The sequence below is a fragment of the Urtica dioica genome, chromosome 4, assembly GCF_054948205.1.
Source record: "Urtica dioica subsp. dioica isolate 48M chromosome 4, U.dioica_male_clone48M_v1_H2, whole genome shotgun sequence".
Classification (NCBI taxonomy): domain Eukaryota; kingdom Viridiplantae; phylum Streptophyta; class Magnoliopsida; order Rosales; family Urticaceae; genus Urtica; species Urtica dioica.
This window is the reverse complement of record NC_142759.1, coordinates 1,388,674-1,404,685: the sequence shown is the minus strand read 5'-3', so window position 1 is coordinate 1,404,685 and position 16,012 is coordinate 1,388,674. Positions and strand designations below refer to the sequence as shown.

The 16,012-nt window shown below is 29.6% G+C and overlaps 1 protein-coding gene across 1 annotated transcript; it reads right to left on the bottom strand.

The window, feature by feature from the left end:
* Positions 1 to 6,954: 6,954 nt before the first annotated feature.
* Positions 6,955 to 8,800, bottom strand: LOC149399077 (transcription factor MYB87-like). The gene is made up of 3 exons (XM_089612579.1): positions 8,227 to 8,800; positions 7,967 to 8,096; positions 6,955 to 7,878 (listed from the first exon to the last, which is right to left on the bottom strand). The coding sequence occupies exons 1-3, from the start codon at positions 8,360 to 8,362 to the stop codon at positions 7,200 to 7,202; spliced, it is 945 nt and encodes a 314-aa protein (XP_089468705.1). The 5' UTR covers positions 8,363 to 8,800; the 3' UTR covers positions 6,955 to 7,199.
* Between the last annotated feature and the right edge of the window lie 7,212 nt (positions 8,801 to 16,012).

Sequence of the window (16,012 nt, the reverse complement as noted above, 5' to 3'; positions counted from 1 at the left end):
AGTCAACAACATTGATCTCAATAGTAGGGAAATTCAATGACTTTCTACAGATCATATGAACTTGGCAGAAATTTATCATAAAGGCCAAGAAACATTTATTTTGAAAATTTCTTACCAAGATCATTCAGTACAATCCTCTTTCCAATAAATGATGATGTTTTGAGCAGTAACACGTGCCTCTGTTTTCCTTGTAGTTTTCTACTGATGATTGAGCTATAATTTTTTTTCTTCTTCAAAGATAACACTAATTGTCCCTTATGGTTGTTTTTGTATATTTTCATATTATTATACTAATGTCCCACATTTATATATAATTTGACATATAAATAAGAAATGATATAACAATAAACATAAAAAGAGGTACACATTCTTGCCGCCAAATAAATAGGTCTTTTATTGTTGTTGTTTCTGTCGATCAATTTCCTTATATATGTATATGTATATGTACATTGTACAGTCACATATTTCTATATAAAAAAAAACAAATCGAATCCATAATAAGATCAGAAGATTACAGACCGATCTCATATCTAATATGCCATGCAACAAAACCAGGTTAAAGTTAATTATGAATTGTCATAAAAAGGAATTTCAAATTTCAAATTAATTGTATAGAAAAAAAGTGAATAAGAATATACTCAATTCACTTATGTCTCTTATTTATCTTTTATCTCTCGTCACCAAATCTTGATCATTCAAAGCTAGTGATTCGGACTGCTGTTCTTTGACAAACTTTGTATTATCAATGCAAAACTTTGGAGAATAGTATTATTTAAAGAACACAAGTCTCCTTCTTATATTGGAGTAAGTAGAGTATATAAACATTGATTTATAATTATATACATGATAGTTTATAATGAAAAAAAATGATGATTTATAATATATAAATGATGTGACAATTTCAGCTTATGGTGTTAGTTTTAGCTATATAAACAGATATAAAAAAACTCAACGTATTGTTGAATAATGAATTACAATACTTAGGGAATAAATTGAAGCAGAAAAGTCTTAAATGTCTTTAAATCTACCCTGCAATTTGGTGATTTTTTTTTTCTCAATATTTATATTTAATAGGCTTAGTTGCACCTATATTATTTTTTTTATCACGAAAATAGTATGTTTCAAGTCGTTAGCAAATTTATTTTTATGTTTCATATTTTATTTATTTTTTTTATCAGTGTTTGAGCTGTATTTAACTTTGTTCATTGTTTAACCTTTCATTTAAAAAGAAAATAATACCAAATAGTTTAATAAAAAATACTACATTTAAAAAATTAAAAACAACCACTATTTTGGAAATAATACACCTTAGAAACACTACTTCTGATATTATTTTTTCCTACTTTATATGCAGGTGATCTCCGCTAAGGTCAAATGGGCTTATGCTTGCTACGGGCTTCGGCCCTCCAGTGTTGATTGAAAAACTTAGTGGGCTTTTATGCCATCATTTAAAACATGAGAGGAAATTGACTAAATTATTTCTTTAAACTTAATTCCCCAAATATAGCATTACTGTTTTTATTTCACAATTTCTCCGTACATTTCTTGTTTTTCACAGTTTTATTTTAATTAAATGTTGAAATAAAACAGTTTCATATATCTTTTTTTTTCCCGTGTTCATAGTTTCATTTATGATAAGGAAAAACCTGTTTGAAAATTAGAAAAACCGAAAGATTATAAAATGTGAGATATTCTTGAAATGACCGTCTTCAAATGAGATATTTTTGGAATATCAGGGATATTAATAAAATACGAACGAATATTGATTTTGAAGACTGGAATTTCAAAAATACCTATTAAATTTTGGAAACTCTGAAATTCAGATTTAACTCATACTTTGGACAACCTTTATCTTTTTATTGATTTTTTTTTACATGTATTAAAATTGTTTACAGATAGTATTTCTCACTAGCTAGCCGGTGAAAGTGTTACACATATTGGTTGATATATAATCAATATTCTCGCTAAGTATAATTCAAACAGGAACAACCAAATATATGCAGATTTAAAGAGGGTTTCCTTGGTCAATATGATAACGTTTTCACATATAAATAATACAACAGATTAGCAACCCTTTGGAGAAGAAAACAAAACTCAAAATCAAGAATAATTCTCCATATTATGTTAGTGAGTGTCAACATCATCGTCAAAATTAATAAACAAAATAACAGATCAGAGAGAAACTTTTCTTGTTAGTTAATTGGACTTAGTGGTGCTAAGAAAATAGTAAAAAAATAAAAAGTTGAAACAAAGATCGTCGTTGGGTTTTTGTCGCGTCTCGCGGAGTGACCTGAAGGCTTCAATCAAGGTATTATTCATTTGGAGTTTCATGGCCTTGAAGAAATGTGTCCACTCTTAATAAAGTGGCTTTACATTATTTAATTGATAAATGGGACGGAAAAAAAAACTTCCTTCTTTTGGTAATATTTATTTTTCTTTTAGGTATTTTCTGTTAAGTGTGGTTCTTCATAGCAGCTGATTTTTTATGAACTTATAATTTCAAATTGTATATACATACACACAAACCAAAGCCCTAGGATAGGCTCCTCCTTTTATTTATAGTATTTTATTTATTTATGAATAGTGCTTTGTATTCTGTGTATACTCTTTGTATTCCGTACCGTAGTGTATATATATACATAAAATATACATACATTTATTTTATCAGAATATAATATATATATATATATATATATATATATATATAAATACATGAACGGCGTCAGTATAGGTCTAGAGGGGCTTAAACCCCCTCTAAATACAAATGATTTTTTCTACATGCATTTGATTTTTTAAATATAAAATATATACTAATAGAAGCTAAAAACTGTGTAAAAAAAGCCACCTCTCAAAAAAAGAAAAGTTAGCCCCCCTTAATCTTTTTGTCTGGCTCAGTGTGTGTGTGTATGGAATATTATTGGGAAATCCCAATTATCCAAATGAAGCATATCCCACTAGGATTCAAATTGAGTTTATCCGAACTAGATTGACACACAAACTATAAAAATCCGCTACCCCATGCAAAAGCTCAAAATTTATTAAAAATTATATAAAAAAAATACAGAATTGTCATTACAAACAAAACCCGAATTAGAAATAAAAACTAAAACCAAGGTTGAAAACCAACCAGGTTAGGATCTACTGATATGCGAATAAAATTACTAGGCTTAAGATAAAAAATTAACCAAGGAAAAAAAGTGCATGTTGTTCTAGATGCCATATATGTCTTTTGATTCTTGATTCTCAAGTATGAATACAATAATCTAGTAGCCTCAAAAGTTAAACTTGATCTCTTCAAGATACATGAAGAAAAACCCTAATTTGAACTTTCAATTGTTGACCAGTAATTTAGGAAATTGAAACATCAAACAATAGATCAATCTAAAATTAATTTAATTAATATAGATTGTATTCAATTTGAAATAAAAAAAAGTTTAGGTTTGAAAAATTTAAGGATCACGGTTTTGAACCCTATCGTCGCAAAATAACAAAGATAATTCCCTAATATTATTGATGATAATAGATCGCAAAACCAACCATGCATGTATAGTGAAGCCTTATTGTAATTAGCGGTACAGTCTTCTTTCTTTACTGATGTCACTGCTTACACCATTTTATTGATTCGATTTTGCAGATATAAACGCTTTTTAATTTAGGATTAATTTTCTTACCGGCATCTCTTGTTGCATTTATTATCACCTTTCAATTGTGTGTGTGTGAGAGAGAGAGAGAGAGAGAGAGAGAGAGAGAGAGAGAGAGAGAGAGAGAGAGAGAGAGAGAGAGAGAGAGAGAGAGAGAGAGAGAGATTTAACATAATATTTTTTAGGTGACAACGAGGGCTCATGAATAACCTGTTCTCTTAGAGATCTTATGCACTCACCAAAATAGGGAATTAAAATAAAAATAGGCTCCAAATACATATTGTCTTGGTTCTAGTTTGACATTTTTGTTCGTTAAGGAAAAAAAATGCTTTGAATTTGACTATAGGAAAAAATTGTTGTAAAAACCAAATGTGTTTAATAAATGTTTTAAAATAACTTATGGCAGATTTAATATTTGGTAAAGCTAGTAAAGCTTTAATTATATACATGTGTTATATTTATAATTAATTATATTTAATATAATTAATATTTACATTTATGAGGTGCTGGTACTCGATAATTAAGGACGTCCGAGGCTTCAACCTTTTGTGGCCCTGGTGGTCGAGATGAAACTGTGCTATCGGTCAAACATCGTACTTTTAAAAGCATGTTCTTTATCATGTATATATTCATATATAAATTCTTTTTTTTACATAATTCTTTTGGGAGGAAGGTGATCGAGAAAAAAAAAAATCTTTCAATTTATTGAGAAAATGTAAATATATATAACTCTAGAGTTCACTAATAATTCTAGAGAAATATATAGTTTAGAGTCCGGAAGTTGTATGGCTATAAGAAACTTAAAAACTTTGCATGGTAGCTCTAGTTTAACATTTTGATAGAAAAGAAGTCAAACAAGCCCTAAACTCTTTTAATTACTCCCAAATTAGCTATAAAAAAAACAGTGTTAAATCTTCTCTAAAAAGTTATCATTAAGATACGTACATAGTAAAATCATTTACACATGACTACCAGAACCAAGCAAATAATTTTTTTTAGCCGCCATTAACGAATTGAGTGTTCAATATGTGGTTGAATAAAATATATTACTAATTTGTTGAGAGAAATGTGGACGAATTTTTTAGCCAATTAAAATTCAAAATTATTTTAAAAGATAATTTTAACATGAAATTATAAAAATATTTTTATATTATTTTTTGTTATGCGAATTATCTGTTCATAGTCACTTTTATAAAACTCAGAAGTTAGGGTGATAATAGAGATGGTATAATTTGGTTTACTTTTAGCTTATTCAACGTCAATCTTATATAAACAAATGTTGGCTAGTTATTAACCTTTTTTAATACCACAAACTTCAATTTAAAACAATAAGTTTTTGTTTTTCAAAAAACCGATATTAACCATTTTTTAATCGATTACAAACATGTAAAAAAAGAAAAAACTGTTAATTCTCACAAACTCCAGGTGATATAGTAGATTATTAAGAAGGTCCGCCTCTTTAAGTTTAAAATGTATATTTAAATTTTATGATGTGAGAGTTGAGTTTTGTCATTTGGACTTTGAAGTTTCTGCATATATATTGACCTACCCATCTAACAGTTGCATGGTACGTCGTCAATTGTCAACATAGAGATTCTCAAATATGAAGCATATATATTTCTAGGGTATATAGGCATTACAAATCATAATAACCGTGTCCACAAATTATATAACAACTGCAGGTATTATATAATGATCAATAATACACCAATAATGGAGTTGGCCTAGTTTGACTTTGTAAAATAGGCGCAACGTTCTGTGCATTTAAAAATTACGATCATTACTTTTTCACTATAATATGTGCTATTTACATTTTCCTTTATCATTTTGAAGAAGACCTTGCAAACATCTATCTTTCTAAGCTAAAATAAAAAACTGTTATAGGTGACCCAGAAAAATGACAAAGTCAATATAGTTGAACTCGTCATTATCATCAAAGAGGTCTTTTGCTCAAAATAGTGTAGTTTAGTGCCAACAAGTTTAGCTCATGAACGAACAAATCAGACTCAGCAAAAGCTCATCGTATTGGGTCTTACTCTTAAAGAGAGCAATTATTTTGTAATTATAATTGTGTTCAAAATAGCGCGATGTACTTATTTGTTTTCGAAATAGAATGTTAGGGGGGTTTCGGCCAATTATTTAAATATATGGGACTTATTTCAATATAGTGAAAATTGTACATTAAAGCCCAACACCAAGAGCAGTACTCAACTCAATCAGATATAATTCGCGTGATCATATAGCTTTTGCACTCACATTTATTATTATTCCGTTGTTTGATTCCATCAGATGAACATTCATTATTGCGAATTTCAACCGCCAAGTTGACGCTAGAAAATAAGATTTGATTTTTCAAGAAAAAAAAAGAGATATTTATAAACTTTGTACTAATAAGACTAAAATCTAGGATTTCGAGTATGGTGATTTCACATCCATTTGAAAAACATGTATAGAAAATTAAGCAAACAACGTGATCAATAGACCTCAACGACCAAACGACATGACACAACAAAGATTGACGTAACCAATTTGACCTAGCTTGAGAGGCATCAAAGTATCATAAACAGAATCCAATAATTAATTAAGAATATAATTGAAGTGGCACAACGCAAGGTCTCACATGTTTAAAGGTTTCTTTCATACCAAATGAGAAATTAGTCCAAATGAGTACTCAAGTTTTAACGAGGACTTGAGGAACAAGTTGGCTGCAAACTTAAGAATGACTTCTTGATATATATTATTTGACCCAGAAACTTTATGAATGCATAAAACTCATAGGAAACAAATCCAACGAATATGCCCCACATTTTTTTTAACATTAATTAAATAAGCTCTTATATATCTATAATTTTCGATAGTCATCTTTAAAACATAGAAATCAGTACTTATTCCTCATGCTTCTTCTCTACATGAAATTCTATCGCAAGTCGCAACACGTCAAAGATATACTATATATATATATACGCTCCTAAATATAATACGAACCTATAGGATATAAAAAGAATATGTTATTAAAGAATTTGGAAATGGATTTGAGAAACAAATAAGGGGAAACATCCACTTTGGTAGAGCCGAGCAAGTTGCGCCAAATAACGTCTAGGCCATGCACTTTTTCTGAGTTTTAACGTTTTATTATTATTACTAATTAATTAATACTGCCTTTTCCATGTGATCAGCTTTATGGGATGGTTTGAGACAATTCCATGTAGGATGTAATATTTGAAGGGGGTTCTGAAATTCTTGTGATTTAATTTTAACCAAACACAAACGCAGAAGAATTAAAAGAGATCCAATTGAATTTTTCCTCATCCGATCATAGAAAAGAAAATCTTTATTTTCTTAAATAACCAAAGTTCTTGAAACTACAATTACAATTACAATTACACCCAGAATCATCAACTAGCTACGAAAATTTAATCAAGATATACCAACCCCAAATTAAATCAAACAAATTTCCTTCACCCTCCTAACTATGAATACAATTCCCCTTATAACATCATTGCGTTTCTAATTATTCTAGCTAATTAAGACGTATGCAGAAAATACATATATAAAGCATCAATAATTAGTCCCAAAGTAACACCTTGACTGATCTTGATGATCAAAACCACTGTAATCTTGATGATGAGGCAATGCATTCTCAACGTAGTTATACGAGAAATACTCAATCGAGCTTTCGAAAGAAGCGCTGCTCGTGGCGGTACTGCTTGCGATGTTTTCATTGAAACCCTCCGAGTTATTATTATTGATCGAAGTAGGGTAATTATTGATCTCACCGCCGTCGAATAGCAAGACTTCCTCTTGTTGATAGTTCTTGTAGTTTATGAGCTCGCTCAGCTCGGCCTGAAGACTCTCTAACCCTGATTGAAACATGCCTTGATCTCTAACCTTGAATTCTTTCGCGGAAGCTTGTTGTTGGTGATGATCGGCTACCGAGGGCACGGGTAGGGTTAGGACGGGCTTCAAATCGGGCCAGTAAGGCATTTGGCCCGATTCGAAAAACCCGTGTTGAGGATCATGATAATCAACCCCAACAAAAGGACTAGAGACTATAGCATTGCCGTGGTGGTATTGGTATTGGTTTAGTGCTCTCTTCTGAGAAGTGTTTTGGCGGGAGTGATGAGAAGCTTGTTCTTTGCGGTGCTTGCCTAAGAGCTTCTTCTTCAACCTCGTGTTCCAGTAATTTTTTATGTCGTTGTCGGTTCGCCCCGGGAGCTGAGCCGCGATGATAGACCATCTTTTAATTCAGTAAATAAAACAAGCATTAGTTAATTAGTTAATATAACACAATCAACAATTGAATGAATTAATATGTATGTATATACCTGCTTCCAATGCTAACATAGAGGCTGCAAATAATGTTGTCCTCTTCCTCAGAAAACCCTCCATGCTTCAGATTTGGCCTTAAGTAATTAAGCCATCTTAAGCGACAACTCTTCCCACATCTCTTCAGCCCTGATCATATGATTGAATCACATAAAATAAATACACGAATAATATATACACATAGGCATAAGAAATATTGATAAGGGGATTTTGACTAGAACCCATGACCTCAAGCTGATATATATGCATATATACATACCTATTTTCTGGGGCAAAGCAATCCAGTTACCGCCGGTGCCGTTTTCGTCAATGTAGGATTTGAGAGTGGCGTCTTCTTCGGGCGACCAAGGCCCTTTCTTTACGTTCGCTTTGTCGCAACATGGTGCTCTTCCCATGACTCTCTCTCTCTCTCTATCTCTTGAGTTGATCGTTGATCGTTTCTCTTTTATATAAGCTTTTCTTTTTCTGAGTGGTTTGTGAGGTAAACTTGTATTATATTCTAAGAGCTTCTTCCTTGTTGTTGTTGTTGTTGCTAGTAAAGATTATGATATGATTGTGATTATATATATAGATAGAGGGAGAGAGAGAGAGAGTTGAGAGAAAGGAGAGAGAGGATACAATGTTAGCTGGAGAAGGAGAAACATATGGGAAAGGAAGGGGTCACAGAATTTCAAAAAGGTGATATGGGAAATAAAAATTTAATGGGAAAATATGAGACCTTTATTATGTGGGTGATTAATTATATGATAGTAATGAGCAGATATATAGAAAAATAAAATAGCTTCTCCTGATAACATAAATAAAAAATTTCTCTGGCTTTCACATTTTGCTCAAGAATTTAACACCATTTTATTTGATCCATATATCCACCTAATTGATTGACTCTCTCTCTCTCTCTCTCTCTCTCTCTCTCTCTCTCTCTCTCTCTCTCTCTCTCTCTCTTACACGTACACACATAATAAGCACACGATCACGATGATATGGTGGATGATGACCGTGCATGATTTTTAAAATATTAGTAAAAAAGTGGGTCCAGATAAAGAATTGTCTTGTAAGTCGTAACCGGTTGAATGGTTCATAATTCATATGTATATATAATATACCTTTTTTTTACCCGGTTCTTTAGATGATATATCTTCCGCGTATTATGTGATGGTAGCATAATAAATTAACAAGAACCTATAATTTAGAAAGAAGGATATCAATATGAAGTAAGCAAATGTCACTTTGAATGGCTCACTATTTATGATGCAATTGTTTTTTTGAAGAGGTCTATCCATACATGTGTGTATAGAAGTTTAATTCTTAACTTGAGAAAATAGAAATGAAATGTTCGTTTGAAAAAATAAAAATAAATAATTGTAGGTTTTATAGTAAACATTTTAATTTAATTAGTTAAATAAGCAAGAGTCCATTAGGTTATAGTCATATATATTTACAGTTTCACATCGCTATATAACCAACGTTTCATTGTCTTATATTCATAATCACGTCCATATATTTACACGCGCAAATTGAAGTAGATACCACACCCTCTTATTTCAATGAAAATGCAAATCGGGAATGTCACGTCATCTTTATGGAAATACCTAAGATTTACGAAACGTTGACTATATAGCAATCTCAAACGTTTTAATTAGTTAGTTACCTAATTTTTTGAATAATAATTTAGTGAATGCTTTTGTATTTAATCATTGTAAAAAGGAAAAATACAATGAATATAAATCTATCAATTTCAACTAACTCTTAAATTCTAAAATAATTGGTTCTCATAAAAATTGACTAATTTGTCCAGCCCAATGAAACTACACAAACACGACGACAACAAAGAAGAAGGATACGAAGTGCAGAAATATGCTTTATCACGCGTCTTCGCCTTTTGCAACGAGATTCATAGAGAAACACTATACCTAGAATTTGGGGTGTTTTTTTTTTTTTTTTTTTTTTTTTTAGGATTCAATTGCTGCAATTTCTGGATATCTGGTATATTTGTAGCGCATCAATATGTTTTTGATATATATTGGGCAAGAAATAAAAGATGATGACAAATCAAAACCATGTTCGTTGGCTATACAGAGAAGATAAATGGTATCGAGAGAGAGAAAGAGAGAAATGGATTAGGAATTCAAAATAAAAGTAATTATTTATAAAAATAAAACTACCAATTTTTTTTAATCAAATACATGTTTAAGGTTATATTTGGAATTGAAATTTTGGTTGGATTGTCACGTAAGTGATATTGGCTATTTTTTTTAAAACATCAAATGTTGGCTACTTTAAAATTTCAACGTTTTAAGTGACTTTGTCCGTATAATCTTTCTTAGCAAACTTAGAATATTAATGATATTTTATAAATGGGATGTAATATCGACATTCAAATCTCTCTCTTTCTCTCAAATTGTTCATATACTCATCTTTTTTCTTAGATCTATTTGAATTTATTACATTTGATTCTCAAACATTTTTAGTCACATTTCAAAGGTCGACCGTAATAATTAAATTTATCTGCCTAAGATATAACTATAGTTAATCCGATGTTTAAGTACATCTAGAAGGAGAGCAATTACATGGAATCCGCAACATTGGATTATTGGGTCGAGGTAGATGACCGAATCACCACTAGGGAAACGAATTACTACAACATTGCCTTGAAATTAAAGCAACAATAATTGGTTTCTTTTAATTATACGTTTATTAATCTTAAAGAGAGAGTTTGAAACTACGAATTTAAAAACAATTGGTGAAAAGAAAAATTATTGGATGGGACCAATTATATACTGACGACACTCGTCACTTAAAAACTGCGATTAAAAATATTCGTATATAATATAATAGTAATATAGTATAAAGAACGACTTTTCAGAAGAAGTCGTAAAACAAGGAAAGCCCAGTGTCACATCTATTGCGTCACAATTTGACCTTGCCTTCTTGTTTTGATTATATATTACTTCTAGTCTTCAAAAATTATAGAAGTATCAAGTATGTAAACTATCGTATATCTCGATGTACGTTGCTATAGTATAAGAAAATTCGTTGTATAGCTAATTATATATATTTACACGTACGTATATATATATATATATATATTAATATTAATACAAAACATATGTTATTTTAGCCAATTTTTTATAAGAAAAAGTTCACCTTCAATTTTTTATAATATGTACATGGATAACATTATTTCAAATATTTGTAAAATATCCATTGCATCTCTCGGGGTATAATAGTAATAAAAATGAACTCTCGATATTTTTTCGATATATTTTTTTTCATTGGTACTGACATTTTAATTTATTTCAAGTTTCAAGTAATATGTTATGCTAATATAGAATAAACTTTACATGTGTATGTATTTCTTGGCTAGTAATTGCAATTTACAAAATCAAAATGTCAAAAAGAAGCAAGAATATTAAACTCTGAGCATTAGATATACATTTTATATGACAGAGAGAATCTGACTTATATGTATGAAAAAGGAATACATGAATATGGTATATCAAAAATGGTGGCTAGTTTTCAGTGTGTTTACATTTGGACTATTCTTTTCAAGTTCCACTGCGAGAAATTATAGCATATACATATATTTTACTCTTGCAAAGTTAATTAAAGTTAATGCATGAAGTTTGAAGTACACAAAAACTTTTCAACTACAGAAAATGAATTGGTCTACGTGGTAGGGCATACCAACACACACATATATACACTCTCTCTATTAACGTCAGGATTAATATTTAATCTATCCTCTTTTTATTCTGTGTGTGATTTTGGACCTATTTGGGGTTTGAAAGAGTCTCTTTTTGACAGTTGTGTTAAAACAAATAAAAGTAACAATAAATAATAAAAAAAAGCGAATACAGCTGTGTCACCACTATCTTCTCGAGGCATTTCTATGCCCTATTTATATATATATGGTAAGATGAGAAAAGAAAATAAAAGTGTAGATGATATGATGCAAGTTGTAAAGTGGAAGGAAAATGTCATATATATGCACTGTTCAGGGGGTTTTGATATTAATAACTTCATGATTGATATTGATTAGATATATTTTGGTATTTTTTTAAGAACATGATTTTGAAAGGGATTTCAGTTCTTGCCTCTTTGTTTTATAGAAACAACATGTAAAAAAGGATAATATTATTGTGATATTTTCTTTCAATCTAAACATAAAAAATAAACTAATTTTTTTTAAAAATAATAATAACGATATTAAAATTTTCAGTGCATTTTTATACTTCTCATAAGAGTTGATATATACATGAACGTAGCGATAAGCATTCTTGAGATTGTGTAGAGACTAATTGAAGTAAGACGATACTTTGTGAACGTCCTGAGTTTTTCAAGCCATAAGAGCATCTTTAATGATTTGTAGCTTAACAATTGTGAGGACTTACTAGCAATTAGCAAAAGTTGTAAGCTAGTTGCTTACCATTATTTTGCACTTTATCTATTAGTTTAACTAAGCTACTAGCTTAGCAAATTAAATGGACCAATTTTTTATTATTTTATTATTTAATAAGTGGGAATTGAATAGAAAATAATAATAAAATATTAATTATTGACATGTGGGATAAAGTTAAGCTAGGAGAGTGATTTAGCTTACCAATAGAGAACAAATTTGCTTAAATTAGTTGTAGCTTAAATTGCTTATGTGACAAGTTAAGCAAATATGATATTTGCTTACTATTAAAGATGCTCTAACAACGAAATTTTAAGCTGACAGTCATAATCGATCATGTTTGGGATGTGAAAAATAGGAATGTAAGGGTATTTTTATTGTAAAAAAAAAAAAAAAAACTAATGTATTACTCATTGAAGAGGTTTGTCAATACAATTTAGTAGGATATAAACCAATTTTTAGGTATGAGAAAAATTTGATTATATATTCATCGCCGATCTTAGAATTGTGAATGGCGTGGTACATAACTATAATTGGGTGAACTTGAACAAAAGTATTATCTTTTTACTCAAATTCGTTTAACTTTCGATGCGATAATAGATCTTTTGAATATGAATTATTTTCTGAGAAACTTATAGAATAGTTTAGTTTGATTAATTCTATATGATTGAATTTGTCCATCTGAAAGGTACAACGTCAATTAACCATCTCGGAAGTACAATTGCAAGTGTAATTATATTATACCGCGTCATGGAAGAGTCCATAGGCATATCCATATCTAAGAACGAAAAGGATACCATTCCTTTTATACTTATCACCAGATTTTCTTCCATAACAATTAATTTAAAAGGGAAAAAGAACTAGTTAACGAACTGAAAAAATACACCCCCTATAAATTCTTAGGAGATTAATTATTCTCAATACCATAGCTTTGTGATGGCTATAAGAAAATTCTAGGACCAATTAATCAAAGTTGATTTGTTAAACTCCAAGACCGGGAAACGATTCCGAGTTATTGAGTTGCAAGAAAAAATCACACCACCAACTAAAGTGAACGCTGAGGTAATAATAAATAACAAATAAATAAGATTAGGTCAATTTACCAAGTAGTGTTTATGTGCTCTGACCTAGTTGTGTGTAAACATGGAAATTGCGTGCCATGTTTCTACACATGATATATACTTCGTATGTAGAGACTTTTTTGTTTTTTTATTACTACTACGTACTTGCTTACTTTCTCTTAATCTAGATAAATGCCGTAGTCTATCTTTTTTTTTTTTTAAATGAAAAAAAGAAGAAGATAGACTACGGTATTTATCTAGATTAGTCTATCCAATTTATGTTTGTAAATCATTCTTACCGTTAAAAATAATATGATATTGCTAATTAATACGGACAATGTCAAAATGTTTTTTTTTTAATAATGTATTCAAGAAGTGAATATGTATGCGAGTCAAACCTTACTTTGAAATGTTTTGAGCATCTAGAAACATCTCATACCGTGTGTATACAAAAATAGTAGATTTAATCCAATTTTATAAGAATATGCCTTGTGCATTACAGCGGAATAGTTAATATATTTTAATTTGGAGGAAGTTATATATTGAGATATGTTCAGAAATATCTAAGTTTGAAAAAATGAATTTTAATTTTTTTAGAAATATTTTTATCTTTCTGATTAAAAAAAAATCGGTACGAACGAGTATTACTTGTGTTTAGGGTCCAAAACAAATCATTGTTCATTTGAATAGTGATTTTGTCTCTAAAGATCAAACCTCTACTTTATATATATATAATTATAATAATAATAATAATAATAATAATAATGTCTTCAATTTTTCATAGTGACAAAATTTGAGCTTATATTTTAAAACTATTCCCTGTATGTTCTATAAAAAAAAACCTATGAGAATATACAACTTTTCCTCACTAACAATAAAATTATATGTAAATATAGTCTTCAAAATTTTTGTATCCCACTTATTGACTTTTAACAAAAAAAAATTATTCTACACTTATCTTCCTTTACTAATTAAAATAATATTTTATTTATTTTTAATTTTTTTATGAACAGGAAGACGTGCATTAGTATGTAATATCACCAAATCACCCTTCAAAAATATGTCACAATATAATACCATGTTTTTAGATGTAATGAATATGATACACAATTGAAACTATGAAAATTTTGAGGATCACTTTTGTAAATAATTTATTTACATATGAGAACAAAAGATTTTTTTTTTCTTTTGTGATAAAATTATAAAAGAAGTTTTGTCATCAAACTAAAAATATAAAATATAATTTTTTTCATGAATTAAAGCATACGTGTGTGTATTAATATCATCATGATACGGCAAGAAAATTTCCCCATTTTTTAATGTTATATATTTACCTAGTAAGACTGGGAAGCGTTACATATTAGAGACTCAGAAAGTTCTAACACGTGGTTGGGTAATAATACAAAAAAAGTCTAAAAAGACAAGCATAAACGTAATATGCAAATCTAAAACAAATCTAATGAACGACAAAATTATTATATGATGGTCTATATTATGTACACTGAAAAATGCTATATATATCATATGAGTGAAATGAAATTAAATGGATATAACTTTTTTTATTTGCTTCTCTTTTTCTTCGTTTCATGGACAACATTGTATTTACATATATAATTTAAAAAAAGGATAATTTAAAAACTGATCATTTTGATGCCATTAGAACTGATCGTTTTGATGCCACATATATTAGAACTTAACTGAGACATAGGTCATGGTAAGGTAAGCATGACATGCATTATGCTTTACGACCAAAGAAAAGCCAAGCCACAGTGACATTTCTAAAATTGACTTCCCATAAAATTTACGGGAAAAAAAAGAAGCTTTTGCTTAATAAATTACTTATGGAAGACTAATACTAAAGAGAATTTAACTTTTTTCCAATCAACGCGGTTTCTTTTCATGATGATCACCTTTTTAGCAAAGAAAATCTCGCACTTAGGAGAAAGGCGATCATGATAGAAACTCAAACTATTATTTTAGCCCTATAAAGTTGGGAACCACAATTATGCTAATTAATTTCATCCAATGAGGTTAGATTTTGTGACTCGAATTCTTCTTCAAAACCGGCCGAAAAGTCCGCGGGACGACTCATGAAACTGAATAAGCTTTATATAATCTAAGATTAACATTGTATTATTATATATTAAGCTTCATGAAACTTTTATATATGTTTTGGATGAACCTAGCTTTTTTATTTTATTGTATAGGGTTGAGAATCCAAGATGAAACTGTGTGTGATTGCGAAATATCAGGCAATACAGGGTTACAGATACAAAATTTACTTACCATGTTATTTAATAAGATTCAAAACATCATTATACTGCTAATATACGTAGCAGTGCTCATGAATGATCTTTTTTATGTTCAATTAATTGTTTTGGTATATTGACACCTATACAGTCTTTTGCTAATTTGTCTTACGTATAAGAAAAAAAATCGTATGTTATTTGCAATATTATACAAAATATAAACTTAGGGCAGCTATACAAAGTGTGATAATTAGCAACCGAGGAATGGCAAACTCACCGGGCCATTGCTTGTTTTTGTTTAATTTTCACACGGTAATTTTATTTTTATACAAATTAAGT

Coding starts and splice junctions, on each gene's coding strand:
- LOC149399077 (XM_089612579.1), bottom strand. CDS start 8,362: ATGGGAAGAGCACCATGTTGCGACAAAGCGAACGTAAAGAAAGGGCCT. Junction 8,097..8,226: donor TGCTTTGCCCCAGAAAATAG/GTATGTATATAT, acceptor TCATATGATCAG/GGCTGAAGAGATGTGGGAAG. Junction 7,879..7,966: donor TATGTTAGCATTGGAAGCAG/GTATATACATAC, acceptor CTGAATTAAAAG/ATGGTCTATCATCGCGGCTC.